This window comes from Dermacentor albipictus, chromosome 2 (assembly GCF_038994185.2).
Source record: "Dermacentor albipictus isolate Rhodes 1998 colony chromosome 2, USDA_Dalb.pri_finalv2, whole genome shotgun sequence".
Taxonomy (NCBI): domain Eukaryota; kingdom Metazoa; phylum Arthropoda; class Arachnida; order Ixodida; family Ixodidae; genus Dermacentor; species Dermacentor albipictus.
This window is the reverse complement of record NC_091822.1, coordinates 130,707,923-130,722,246: the sequence shown is the minus strand read 5'-3', so window position 1 is coordinate 130,722,246 and position 14,324 is coordinate 130,707,923. Positions and strand designations below refer to the sequence as shown.

General features: G+C 45.2%; 2 protein-coding genes across 2 annotated transcripts in view; one reads left to right on the top strand and one right to left on the bottom strand.

The window, feature by feature from the left end:
- The first annotated feature begins 563 nt into the window (after positions 1–563).
- LOC135912529 (uncharacterized) overlaps positions 564–14,324 on the top strand; it is a 66,841-nt gene continuing 53,080 nt past the window's right edge. The window contains exons 1-2 of the mRNA XM_070533973.1: positions 564–644; positions 7,167–7,330. The gene's annotated coding sequence lies outside the window, so the exon portion shown is untranslated. The remainder of the gene's footprint in view (positions 645–7,166; positions 7,331–14,324) is intronic.
- LOC135912540 (uncharacterized) overlaps positions 4,725–14,324 on the bottom strand; it is a 328,642-nt gene continuing 319,042 nt past the window's right edge. The window contains exon 8 of the mRNA XM_070533974.1: positions 4,725–4,822. Within this exon, the coding sequence (XP_070390075.1) occupies positions 4,784–4,822 (39 nt within the window). The 3' untranslated portion in view covers positions 4,725–4,783. The remainder of the gene's footprint in view (positions 4,823–14,324) is intronic.

Genomic DNA, 14,324 nt, shown 5'->3' with positions numbered 1-14,324 from the left:
GCGTAATAGTACGGCTATTCTCACATTTCGCGTTACCATTGTATTGCAGAAAAATAATTACGCGAGGCATAACACACTGAAAACCACTGAATCGGGCATTTTAAAACGCAGTTGCTATTTTCCCCAAGAAAAACGAGCACCCTCAATTCAGTATAACAAGTTCGTTAATCAATCTACTCCAATAAGTGATAGTTCAATTATGAGAAGAACCCTCCCGGTGCGGTACCTCACTGCTGACAGAATGCCATTGGTTGCGTGCTCGTGCATTCTATAATATCTTTCTTTCTTGGCTAACGTTGCCAGCGACACCCCACATATGACGTCGGCATAAGATAAATGCGTCGACACTGCGGAACGCGCCGGGCTGCAAGTACTACGTCAGAATTGCGATCATCGCGTCTTTGCGGCAACAGGAAAGCATCCGTGACGTTGTGAACGGAAGAGATCTGGGATTCTTCCGCCGCACGTGCCCTATGCGCGCAGATTGGACACTGAGGAGCTCGCAATGGCTTGGTGGCATTTAAGCGCACGACCTAGGAAGCATTTATAAATGTTCGAGCGACAAAGAACACGGTGTGCAGAAGCGATGGGAAGCGCATTTGCCTGCGGTAATTCGACGGCACGATCACGGATTCTGTCATGCGGTAAGGCGCTTCTGCGAATGTGCTTGCTTGCGTGCAGGATCCACCGGCATGCATGATCGTTCGAGTGCATGTATGTTGATTAGGCGGCGAATGAACAGCTGATCATACAATATCGTACTGGAAAAGCTTGCGAGATTTCATAGGCCTCGCTTCATGACGTTGAGTGTCCACGTCAATAGATTAGTGCACAAAAGGAAGATGTTATTGAATAGGGGAATTGTAAGTCTGTCAGTTTTCTTTCAGTAATGCATGCGAGTAACACATTAGCCTATCAGATATAAATATAGCAACATTGGGCGTTAATCAGCCCGCGTAAACCTGGCTTTGGAAAGGGACGATTAGTGATTTATTACGTTCATTTCATCAGCTAGAACATTGCAAAGGAGAAATCTAAACAACCCCTCCAACGCAAAGAAGATAAAAGCGTCAGCGGAAGATTTAGACTGGAACCGATCAACAGTGGGCGGACAAGGAAGCCTAAGCCAGCAGCCTTTGGGCCTCAGGAAATGTTTCGACGAGGTTACTAAAAGTTTTGAGATTGGGCAGCGACGCCAACAGCGATGGACATATGTGTGGCTGACAAGTAGTCAAGCACACACGAATATCCCTGCAGCGAATATCTGCAGATGGACCGCAACTACCCTAACTCTTCGCAAGTAAAGAAATATCAGTGAAGAAAGGTGTTAGGCAAAAAGATATAATCTCTCCAGTGTTATCCCTTGCATACCTGGAACAATTATTCAAAGTGCTAGATGGAGAATGGTAAGAAGCAGTGGTGAAGAGGAAATATCACGTGCATATGCGGCTTGGACATAGAGACTGGATGTTTAGGCACTAAAGAATGCTGTTTTAGGCACCTAAAGGAGCCACTGAAGCTGTCATTTAAGATATGTATTATAAGCCTCGAAAACTGTGCTTTAGACCATCTATAGGCTCAATTCATAAGAACTACCGCTGTGGATGCGAGCTAGGATGAAACATAATTTTCTAAAGAACACAACCCACAATACCACGATTTAGCGCTATTGAGTTTATTTTCTCGATAAAAAAGAATGAGGCATGTTTTATAGGCTGCAATATTTATCTGAAATTCAGTATGACTAGCGACGCCACGAAAAAAGCTGTGAAAGCAGACAAAGAAGCCCTATAACAATTTTCGGGTTTCATGTTGTCACAGTTGCGAACATATTTGTTTGTATGCAGAAAAAAAAAACGTGGTCAGCAGCATCCGAACTTAGCAGGACATACTTCTACTTCTGAATGTTCAATGATCAAATTCCCTCTGGAATTGCAAAATGTTCTCCGGTCAGAACCTATGATGGTTATTTCAGTAGCAAAAGCTCCAGCCCAAGACCCCACCCAACCCAACCCAAGCTCGCCCAAGACGAGCCCCACATTTTAGGCCATAGTCGTGCCAGTGCAGTCAAGTTTCTCGATAATGTCGGCAAAAAAAAAGAAGGAAGTTAAGCGCAGAAGTACGCTAAGTCGATATCTAATAGCAGCTCTTACACCTGCAAAATGCTTATTTACTAATCATTTGCTCAATTGCTGTTTCAGCCAAGTTACTTAGTGGCTGAAAACATTATAAACAAGATAAGGCTAAGGCAAAACACGTAAAAAGGCATTTCTTGGCGCTGAAAATCCCATATAGTCACAAACATCAAAATATCCATTTATAGGCGCATCAAAGGTGTCACTAAATGTGTTCTTGGCCCATTGTTCCTGCTTATATATTACATAGGGACAATAAGGACGCAAGAAAAAAAATGCCTGTAGTTTAGCTCAGGGTAACCCTAGTTGAATTGCGAAAGCAACAGCTGCATGGCCACGCTTGTGGTGTCAGCTTGTGCTTAAGCATTTGGTTTAGCTCTATTGTATAGACACGACAAGACACACTGTTCAGATAATGGCTAGGCTTTTATTCCTTTTACCGATGAAGACGCTGCGATGATCAGTAAAGTAGCGGGACTTGGTTTGCACTGTGCTGACGACGTGCTCTGTATCTGCCGAGGCTCTGTGTAAAACCAAGTCTAAACTGCTTCCCCAATGTGTGGTGGTTTGAGGTTGGAGCTGACTCAACTCCAGTAGAAACCGCTCCTTTGCAGCTTGGACGAATGCAGAGTTCTTGTCTTTATTAAAGTCCCACGTCACGACAACCAACTCCTTTTCAGTTCGGCTAGGCATTCCGATAGCCAGAACGTCCAACGCAGTTTCAACGCTGGCTTGGGGAGATATATGCACCCCGGTTACTATGATCCCCGTCTCGCACGCTCTTACACAGTTGTTGTTGAAGAGTCACTCTGGGACGTGGCACGACTTCTAGCCGCATCTTCGTTACGACACTTCTCGAGTCATGCGGCGCGTTCTCCTGGCGTCTCTTTCGCGCTCTCCATAACGACAAAATACACTGAGGCAAAGTGCGTATGTTGTAAGGATTGGGGGCTCAATCCCATCGCTTGTAATCAGTTGTCAAGATTGGAGGCGGGCATGAATTAGAAGGTAGCTGGCCCATGCCGTCGTCCAACTTATCCACGCTGAGGACGTTGACGAAGGGAAGGACTGCTTCTCATCGAGAACGAGGAATATGGGTTTATTTACAGTATCTACATAAGGACGTTGCAGTTCATCAGTCTAGCATGACTGCGAGAGAAAGTGCACTGAGCAGCCGCACAACAGCGGTTTATAAACACTCGGTCCTCCCTCGATCCCAGGGTGAGGGAAACGTTCGTCCAGTCATCGTAAACGAGTCGCCTCTCTGCGCGAGGGGTTACACACACACACACTTCCACACAGGTTCACGCTCCTCAACCGACGTCCGACGGACTTCGTAGAACTCGGGGCTTACGTCAGGAAAGGTGCCTTTTATTCCCCGAGCTTACCCCGCAGCGCGGCCGCCGGTTGCCCATTGTCTTGCATCTTGAACGGCGCGTGGGAAGGGGCCTCGAACTACGTTCCCTCAGGGACTCCCTTGTTCACAGCAGGCCAGATCGGCGGTGGCGGGTTCAGGCACAAAGCCTGCTTCGTCGAACTCATCTTGGCTCCAGCGACGGAGAGTCAAGGTCGCGCGTATTGTTCTCCACACACAGTCGACACCAACACGCCCAAACTTCTTCCCTGCTAGACTTAGGGATGCCGGGCCTAGAGGTTTGCGGTGGCGTTCCAGGAAAAGTTGACGCCGCTGTCGCAACCGGATGGCAAAACTTGCATCTCAGCGGGCAGATCTTAACAATATATACCCTCCGCGAGGCGACACCTCCTCTCCGTCTACCCCAGTGGAGCACATCTAATGGAGCGAGCGGCGATGGCAGCGGCGTACAGTGGCGTCGACGGCGGCGCCATCTGTTGGAGCGCGGTTGCGGCGTGTCTAGGCAACGGCGGCTCAAGGTCGTTCGTCGGCCATGGCATATGGCATACGGCATGCAGCTGCCTGCAGACGGCATACGGCGCGCCGAGCCAAAATGGCTCGCTGGCTGGCGTAGTAAAGCTTTCGCTTTAAAAAAGACATCTTCCTAAAGATACGGGCCCTACACTGTCCCTTTAGCAAAGTTGGAGATGGTTTCAAACGAATGATTGAGACTGGGAGCGGGCCGTTTAAAGGTCCGGGGATCTATATTTGAGGTGTACGGCTTTATATGCAATAGGTTAAAGTAATATTCAAACGCTTGGAAGCGAAGCGAGAGTTCGTTAGAAAGTGGGTGCTTTAGAGACGAACTGCAACGAAATTTCACTTGCGCTAAATTGACTATAAATGCCTACCGTATACTCTCAAAGTAATCATGGCGGAGCTGAAAGACTGGGAATTGCCTAATGTTCTTATCAGCAGCTATTAAATAGCGCCTATGCGCACGACACGCGCACCTGGCAGAAAAGTGGCGACGATGTGGATGTGGCGAATATTGAAGAACCGTACGAAAATGTTGACCTCTCAGTTGCGCCACCTTGCGCCTAGCGAAGATCTTCATCTTCAGATAAAGATCAATATCTTCATCCGAAGATAATGCGACGCACTTCCGACGCCAAATCATGAGTGTGGTGTGCTTAGTCCATGTGTCATTGCACACGTCACGTCACCGTCTCACGAATTGCTCTTCGTATTTCATCGGTGCTGTGTCTACGCCGATGCATTCCGAAGCGTCCACTCAGCGGCAGCTGTGGAATGTGGTCGCCCACGGAAGCACCTGCAGAAGACGAAGCGAGGGAATACAAAAGAAGCCGACATAGGCATGACAGACCTACCATTGGGCATAACACAAAATTCATCGTTCAGCAGCACAATGGAACGAACGTCTCCAGCCTGTGGCCAACGTATACCCAAACACACACACTGATTCATCAGAAAGAACTTTAACGTATGTCTAAAACACCAATGATTTCACCTAAGCGATTATAAAGCTTTCTCATTCCCGCACGTAAGCAGTCCTATAAGGGCTCTAAAGGCAAATACCAAGTCGACGTGTACGGTTTAATTACCATTCCAGTAACCTCAAAACGCTTGTTTCGAGAAAAGAAAAGATTTGAGTTTGCGGGAAAATTGCCTCTGAAGGGTCTGAAGGGAGATCTGAATTTTTAAAATTCAAATATCCCCCCCCCCCCACCCAAACGTGGGAGTGGTGACGTTGCATGTGCCATCACCACCCTTTTCTGCTCTCGGAGAGTAAAACGGGGCCCAACAAACGGCGGCACCAAGCCAAGACAGAGCAATCGATTCGCCGCTGCAGCTGCTTTTTGGCCAACTGACATAGAGGGCGTTCGGCCACCCTGCGACATCACATGGCAGTTGAGTTCTCTGCTGCTTGCAGTTTGTTGGAATTCCGCGAGCCAGCAAAACCAGCGCCGCACTGCGCTCTAACGGAACTACTAAAACGCGAAAGCGTGGGTTGCGTGGAGTCGAGCGAAAACGAAGCCTTTCGAGCACCGGCAATCTTGTCAGCGAAATTTCAATGAGTTCTTTTTTCTAGAAATGAAATATAACTGGACAAGTAGCACTTTATTTCGTCCTATAATTCAATACTAGGATGTCTTTTTTTTTGCACTGAGTGGTTCAGTACTAGTGAAATAATTTAACTGAGGAGTGCATTCGTCATCCGACAAGTACTTGAATGTCCCGGGGGATTCTCTAATCATGTCCTGCATTCACTTCAATTTCTTTTTATTAAGGCTTTCCTCACGATAATATTGACCCCTTGGAGATTCTCGAGCACCAATCTATCGCTCTAGCTTGAATTAATATGTGCCTTTAGTGTTCCTTTAAGTGTCTCTGCTGAGTTTTTTTTTCAGGAGAACATTTAATATATAGAGTACATTGACACCACGATAAGCTGTCGCGTGGAATAATGGAGGCTCACCATATGAAAAAGGAAGGGATCAGACTGTGTCAGTCAGTCATCCATATCGCTGCGAGAAAGCGAAGTTGCCTTATTATAGATATCGGGTGAGGCAGATCTGCCGGGTGCCTAGCTATATTGGTTGGTGTTTTTGGTTTTTGTAACGTTCCGGTCATCTTTTCCTTTTTTTGACGCACTGGCACCTTCGTAAGTTGCGGATTTTGATCATGATTATAGTGTTTCGGACAATTTGATTGTGCCAAGAACTGGTTAAATGAACATGGTGCGTAATTCTGGCACCTTCGCTGCTTCTGAGAGACTATGCGTCTTCTATGCGAATACGAGATACAGTGCTTGAAGAAATAAAAGAGGCTAATGAAATGACAGGGTACTGACAAATGGGAGACAACTCTAACTGACGGCAAAGTTGTAATTAAGAGCAAGTAGGAGCATTTAGGGACGTAGTTTTGGTACGCATATTGGTTGCGAGCGATGTTTTGCGCTAGGAAATTTTGTTGAAAAACGTGTTGTTTAGTGAACTCCCTGCCTTCGAGCATGACAGCATGGTTCAGTGCCGTGTAGGAGTTCACTGGTTGTTAAAGTCTAAATGAAGTAAGACAATCCGCGCAGGCTATGTAGTAGCCATTGAAGTAACCTCCGCTCAGCTAAATTTTCCAAAAGCAAGTATCTATAGAAAGTCAGACGAGAAGGGTTGGTTGTCAGCTTCAGTTTTCAGGTTCACAATTTCGATGTGAAAAGGGGCGCGCAATATTTAAAGCAGGACGCCCGCGCCATTTAACTTCGCAGAGTTACCACTCGTGGATATTTATCTGAGAAGCTGGGATATCTCGCGGATTCGAGAAGCTTCACACTGACCCCGCTCGTGTAGCTGGGGCTGGTGAAGCTGCCTTATCGCTGCAGCTTTTAACCCGTCTATCTCACCACATCTTGTGCGTCTCATGTACGTTGTTGTGGGGAAACACACTCAGCTAAACTCAACTCAAAATATGATGAAGGGTGAAGCGGAATATGTGATACGTGGTCCTAAATGAGTTTTGAGACTCACGTCTATTGTATAGAACGCCTCTGATTTGTCAAGAATCTGGTGTCGGTATAGAGGACCTGTGCAAGTCAAGTAGGCAGTAACGAAAACAGTTAATGACTTACACGGTGTTTTTCTAACGAAAATTGTTTTCAGCACTTTCCCTAAGCTTATTGCTCGTATGCGTCAGCACTGACACAGGAGAGGAAGAATGCGAACAGCCTGGAACTCACCCCTCGAGTGGGAAAGCGCCTACATCAGGAGCTCTACCAGTTACTGAGAAGTCGTGCAATGTTTCGACCATCGATGTGGGAAACAATGTAAGGTTTCCAAGGCTTCTGCTGTTCTGAGTAATTATCTGTTGGCACAAATTCTTGTTGAAGTCACATTAAGGATTTACACGCCCATAACAAACCTGCTCTTTCGGGGTATTTGGCGAGTCATGGTCTAGCTTTCCTGAAAGGCGTTTTTGCTGCGCTTTGGAAAAACCGCACGAATATGGCGGCATATGCAGGGAAGGCATCGAAAATACCTGTATCAAAGATTTCGTTTCTTTTTTTGAAGATGCACTAGGGGACAACTCTATCACCGCAAAATCTAAATGTATAATGGGCAATAGCAAGAGATATGGGCCCATATTCACAAAAAATATTACGAAAGAATTGTTCGTAAGAGCGCATTACAAGCGATCCTGATGTTGGACATATTAGTGAAAGTGTCCAGTCAATGGAAAATATATCTTAGGCTCGAAAAGCATTGTGAATTTGGCCCATCACCTTTTATGGGAACACTGGACAAGTCTGCCGGGCTATAAGTTTAACGAGCTAATCCAGATGATGCGGATAATGCATAAATTGACACATTCAACATAAACACACGCGCACGACGTTTCCATGCATTCTTTGTTAAATTACAGAGAAAAAAAAAGGCTTCCAGTGCATATATTTATAGCGTAACCACCGTATCCCTTCATTACGCCACTGAATGGTTGAGGAGGCCAGATATTCCAGCGTGATTCAACACTACAAACGAATAGTTTCTGCAAGCGCCTCATTTTTTAAATTTGCCCCAAAAGTCTTAGTGATATCCCGTGATTATTGATTCTCTCAATTGGCCATGCCGGCATTGCTAAAAAAAAGGTGAAGAAACACTAACAAAACTAAGAATGTTTAGTTGGTAAATGACAATCTTGTTACATGCGTCGTGTCTCGGTCATATTAAAAAGTAAACATAAAGGAGGACGAAGTTTTAACACAAGTAACGCACACACATATATAAGAACCTTATGGCCGTTTCCATGATTAAACTCTTGTTTAATTCCTCTCTAGTGATCCTTTGAATAATGTGAACTGTTCTTAAAAATACAACTTGATTCCATGCGCTTCTGGAAACTTGCAAAAACAGTGCTTTTAAATAAAAAGAAGTGTAACGGCATGTTGTGCGCCGTGTTCGGCCAATTTTGCTTGCATTGAGCCAAGTTAACTGAAAAGTTATAGCCCACGTTCACCTCACTGATATTCTAAGAAATCTCTTGCTTGCGACGCTTGCGACAAATAAGGTTTAAGCCCGAGTATTCGATATGGTAGTGTTTTGATGAGTTAGAAAGCCGCATTCGACTAGCAGGACTGTCAAGGGAGATTTAAGTTTTAGTAACTTTGGAGATTTTATATGTCCGCGAAAGTGCCGACTATTCCAATTTCTGTACTTGTAAGCTGCGCTGTTCTGAAGTATACAGGTGTCCGGAACACATGGATTCCTTTAAGGGAGATAACTTTGTTGTTTCTAGAAAATGACAACGTCTGGCACTGTCAAACAGAAAAGTTTACGGACCCCGCTATCTCAGAAAACGTTCTATTTCCGATCAGCCCCAATCGCATCACAGAACAAGAATGGAGCTCTGGCATCCGGAGCTCAGAGTGTGCACGTCAAATCTGGGCTGTCCAGAGAGCCCACGATGCGGCGGTTAGGCTCGGCCTACCGGTTCCCTCGTGGTGGCGGCCCGCAGCACTGCCCTAGGGCAAAGCTTCTCAGGACCTTGTCAATAAAGTTCTTTGTCTGTCTGTCTGTCTGTCTGTCTGTGACAGTAGTGAGTAAACCCGAACATTACAATGTTGTTCGCGTGTATACTAGTTGAGGCTGTAAATGCGAATACTAGGTTGTGTTGTCAGGCCGCGCCGATCTTCAGCTTTTTCTCAGATCTCGTGTTCCATAAGATATTGTGGTTGACTGTACATATAAATAGTCCAGAGCTGTGCCACATGGATTGGCTCTTTCTTGGGTTTTGTGTATTTCTTTGTTATCTTCTTCCTGAGTTGATCCGCATGTTCAACTACGCCTTCTTGCCGAGGCCATTACGTTTTTGACCGCATCGCTGAAGAATAATGCTTTGCGCCAAACATTAAAATCTAATATGTCCGACCTCCCGTCTCTACTAGAGGTCAAAATATTTCTGCTTGCCTTCCCGTTGTTAACTCGAGTGTTTGGTTTTTTTCATTATCGGCATGAGCTTGTCATGTCATTGAAGTACTGGAGATTACTTACGGGGGTAATTTTAACTTGCAGCAATAAATCTACGATAATGATAGTAAAGGGAATGCGAAATGGGATTGTCGCTCAGCGATTTATTACACAAAGGCTTTATTTGAACCGATGACATTCTGGCCCAATACGCGGAATGGGAAAGGGACCAAGCGGCACAGTACACAGTTTCTCCTTTTAATGCCACTGGAAAAGCCGGCAGTACGTTTGTGACTCGGTCTGCCTAGCCTGTGACAAAAATATGCTTCATCTGGAGGCCCTACTTATTCCTCGCAATACAAGATTTAAGAAGCGTACGGTAGATGCATACATTTATAAGGATATATGGTAAACCATTTCCATCCCTTCTACAGGTTGCTTTTCCACAGCTGATCGGTGACGTTATTGGTAGTCCCAGGTTAGTTTTATCCCGTTGCTTATCTCGGAACTTCGACTTGGTCCTTCTTTCATCTCTCTCTGTCCTAGTCCCTCTCAAGTTCACTTCATTACTCGTATACTTCCAGACCACGCCATATTTTTCCTGCTCTTGTTTCTAAACGTTTGTTTCAACATGATCTCGCTAAATTTTCTTTACACTCTGCAATTTCCACGGATATGCAGCTCAATATCTAGAAAAGGGAAGAGTTGGCATCTTTTCTACTCAACCTGTTTTTCGCTTTTTGCTGTAGGTCTGCCTGAATACATGACCATATTTATCGTAGAATTTTTAGCAATCTCTTTGGCCAACAGAACGTTGGGTCGTTAACAGTGTAACGTAATAATTATTACGAATGGGGTTTCGGTCTGTACTAATTTAACCTCTACTAAGCGGTCCCCCGGCTGCCCATTGTTTTGGCCTTTGAGCTGACAGGTTTGTGGGCAGTCCGTTTTGTGTGGTTCCCCGGATACATTGGAATCTTCTTAAGTTCGCTCATTCTGCAGAAGGGCAGCGGATTGGGCGAGCTGGTGTTGCATGGTAACAATAAAATTCAAACAGCGCTGGTCTGGTCCAAACAGCGCTGGTCTGGGTATCATTCTGGTCCAGTCGTTTAGCGCTGTTTGAATTTTATTGTTACCATCGCTCATTCTCCCGCATCATTGTCCATCAGTGGTCCGGTTATGATGTTCTTCCTAAATTTCCTGATAGCACACGCGCTTCATTTCAATGTTGTTTTAATTTTTAAAGCGCACTGAACTATCAACCTTCATTTATTCCGATGCCTTAAGATGCCCGCAGACTTCGTGGATCACGAGGAAATGTCTCTCTCAACAATGCGAAGTGACATTATGAAGCATCCGCTGTTGATTCTCGTGTCTCATTCTTTTTATTTCAAATATTCACTCTCTCTACAACTAACATATGTTTTTTTATTTATGTAACAAACCAGAAACAATCGATTTTTAAACTTTCCCCGCTTCTCCTCTCTCAGCAGAATGCTCCTTGTTTTTCCGGCTAGTAATATAGGCCATATTTTATCGACATCAAACCAATTGTTCTTTGGTGCGTGTCCCCATTTGCGTACCAGCCACAAGTCCACTACAGCCGTTCTGCATAAGCAGTTCATCAAACGTCTCGAAGAATACGTTGATAGTGTCGCCGATACTAAGACATTTTAATTACGTTGCTTAAAAGCCCTATCTAAATTAGTTTGTCCTTACGTCACCCATGGTTCTATTTTTCATTGTCAGTTTTTTACTACATTTGTTTTCTTTGTGTGTACTTTTCATCGCCTTCAGTGTATTAAGTGTGATCAGTGTGGTCAATGTTCGTCTTTTAAAAAAGCCGATATCGTGGATAGGATGGCATTTCGGTTGATGTGCTGGGTCTAAATGTTCGGTGTCTAGGACATGCTCTGCTTCTCGTATTTATTAACATTATCATCATACAAGGTATGCGAGTTAACATAAAATGACCTCTCCTCGGTATAAGCAGAGAGAATAAGTACCGCCAATAATTATTGGCCAATTAGAATTCATCGTTGCATCTCGCGCTGATCCTTGAAAAGGTTATGTGCTTGAGAATACTCAGTTTTGTGAAGGCAAAGGAGATGTCTTAAAATCAGTATTAGCTTATAACTGGGTGGCGTGCACAGGTTGCCTTAGAAGAACGCTTACACTTTAAAACTAACACTAGAACAACAGGAATTTGCTTGTACTCTATTTTTTATGTTTGAAAAGTCTTTGACTCGGTGAATCCCACTGTTGTACGCGGTAAGTTGTAGATATACGTTTTCGTCGCCGCAAACAAGAAACGTTATCCATCGAACACGAATAATGGCGCTTGGATAAATAAGAAGCTACTTAGTCTCCCTTCACTGTGGCGTTCCTCAGGAAGCACTACTATAGCGCCCCTATTATTTATTTACCCGTTATGCTTATAATGTGGATATGACTCGGGCCATTGCCGAATTTCGCAACACGCTGATGATGCCCTGGTTGAATCTCAGCTTAGATTATGTTATCAGGCTGTTGCCTGCCCCTAAACTTACGCTTTAGAAATAACGATTTCGTACAGCATGAATTGCACGTTAACAATACAAATATCGATTCATCTTGCTTCCACTGTACTCTGAAAGCCATATTGCCGACCATTTCCTTTTGAATTCTCCTTCTTGTGTAAACTGCAGCTGCGTGTCGTTAGAATCGGTATGCACAGCGTTAAATATCAAGTTGTTTACTTCAATTCAGTCACGGTTTGGAACAGTCACGGTACTCAAGCTTGCTCGCACCTAATAAAACTTGCATATGTAACACTAAATATCAAAGTATATTGTGTCCTTTAAAGTTGAGTTCCCAAATCGTATGTGCGCAGGAATAAGCAGGCTAAAGGGCAAACTACACGTACGCTTGCCGGCGCGTGACATCTCGTGCCTTCGCGCGAAATCTCGTGCCTTCGCGCCTCGCGTTTGCCGCGGCTCGAGGCGAATGCCGGGGTTCGAACCTACAAGACCTGGCCCCAGCGCGCTCCCGGTTGGCTCATTGTGTGTGCCTTGGCAGACATCGTTTCGTATTTTTGTGAGGCAGTCAGAGCACTGGTGTTTGTCTGAAGAAGATACCTGTGCTGGCGCGTCGTTTCGACGCAGACATAGACAAAGAGACAGGAAGGTGGCTGGACTAACAACTGAACTTTATTCATGAAAACGACGTCCCCCAAGTCCGTACTGAACATGCGCAGGCACAACAAAACAAAAACACGGTCAACACCTTATCTTTTTCTTGGAAAGGTATCGTGCCTTGATCGTGTAGTAAACTATGCCGTCCACACACACGCTAGTACGGACTGAAGAAGGAAAACAACGTAGGAAAGAGCCTACGAAAGATAAGGTGTTGACCGTGTTTTTGTTTTGTTGTGCCTGCGCATGTTCAGTACGGACTTGGGGGACGTCGTTTTCATGAACGTTTCGACGCGTACGATCTATCCTGCAGCATCTGCGAATGCGTGGGGCACGTATAGGGGCGGGCTTTCATACGCCGGCAAGCGTGCCGATAGATTGGCCTTTGCGGTATGCGGATTCCTGCTGTTATTGTTGGGTAAACATCTGGCGTGCTGACATTCATCGGGTGTTGGAGTATATTTTGAATCTCTTTTATGCATGGTTCTAATAATGACGCTAGCGTCAAGGGTTGTTCTTTCTTGGGTGTGCTGAACCTGACGAGAATTTTTCTTGGACATGTTAAATTATGCACGATTAAAAAAAAAAAAACGTCTGCACTTCCCGCCGTTCGCTTAGAGAGCTTCGTTCTCTGCAACGCTTTTTTACTGCACCGAGGGTATAGTACGCGTGTGGACACGTTTTGTTTGGCCTTTGTCCTTAACAAAATGTCTGATGAAACAGCTTCTATGAGTAGTCGAAATGGAACCAAGACTAAGTTGATAGAATTGAATTAGTTATGTATTTGAAGGTCGCGTTCTCAACACACGGCAATTATATGCGCCCTCTACGGCCGGGCACTGACTCTCATACTACCGCTGCAGATTTCGTCAGCCTAAAATCAGTATGTTCTTTGCGATGAATGTCAAGGATTAAATAATAATGTTCGCCGACCGCGGTAGCGCAGTGGCGATGGCCTTGCGCTGCTGAGCACGAGGTCACGCATGGGTTCGATCCCAGCAGTGGTACGTGGCCACATTCCGATGGCAAGAAAAAAAAAACGCTAATGTACCGAACCCCGCGTGGTAAAAATAAGGAAGAGTCCTCACGAATGCTGGCCACAAAGTCAAGTCGGGATGTCAGGAGGTAACGCGTGAGAAATTAATTTTACTCGTAATGCTATAGTATGTCTAAGCAGAAGGCGCCCCACAAGCGATAGGAACAGCGAGAGGGAAAAGAATGCTTTGCATTAAATGTGCTTGCGCACATCCTCTTGCATGTGGAAGTGTTAGACAGAAAATAAAAACTGCTGCGTGAAAAAATTATAACGAAAATAGAGCAGTATGCGCCTCTTACAGCGGATTCCTAAGGCGCAAGCAGGATCTGTTGTCAACACGCAACCTGCAGCGCTAGAAAAATGAAGCACTCAGTGTTCGTTACTTTTCTCCAGCTCGCAACAGTAGCTCAGTAGTATTGATGTAGAGCGACTACGCGTTAGGTTACTATGCATTCTTGTTGCTTGATATTCATTGCAAGGCAAATACAGATTACGGCCGCAAAGCCCCAGCAACACTTTGAGAGGCAGGTGCCCGGTAGCAGACGGTGCACATCCGGAGCCGTCGAAGCTGAGTCAAGAGCGTCATTCTTAAGAAGTTTGACGCCGCGACCGCAGTCATCGTTGAGGAATGTAGTGCCACAGCTGTGA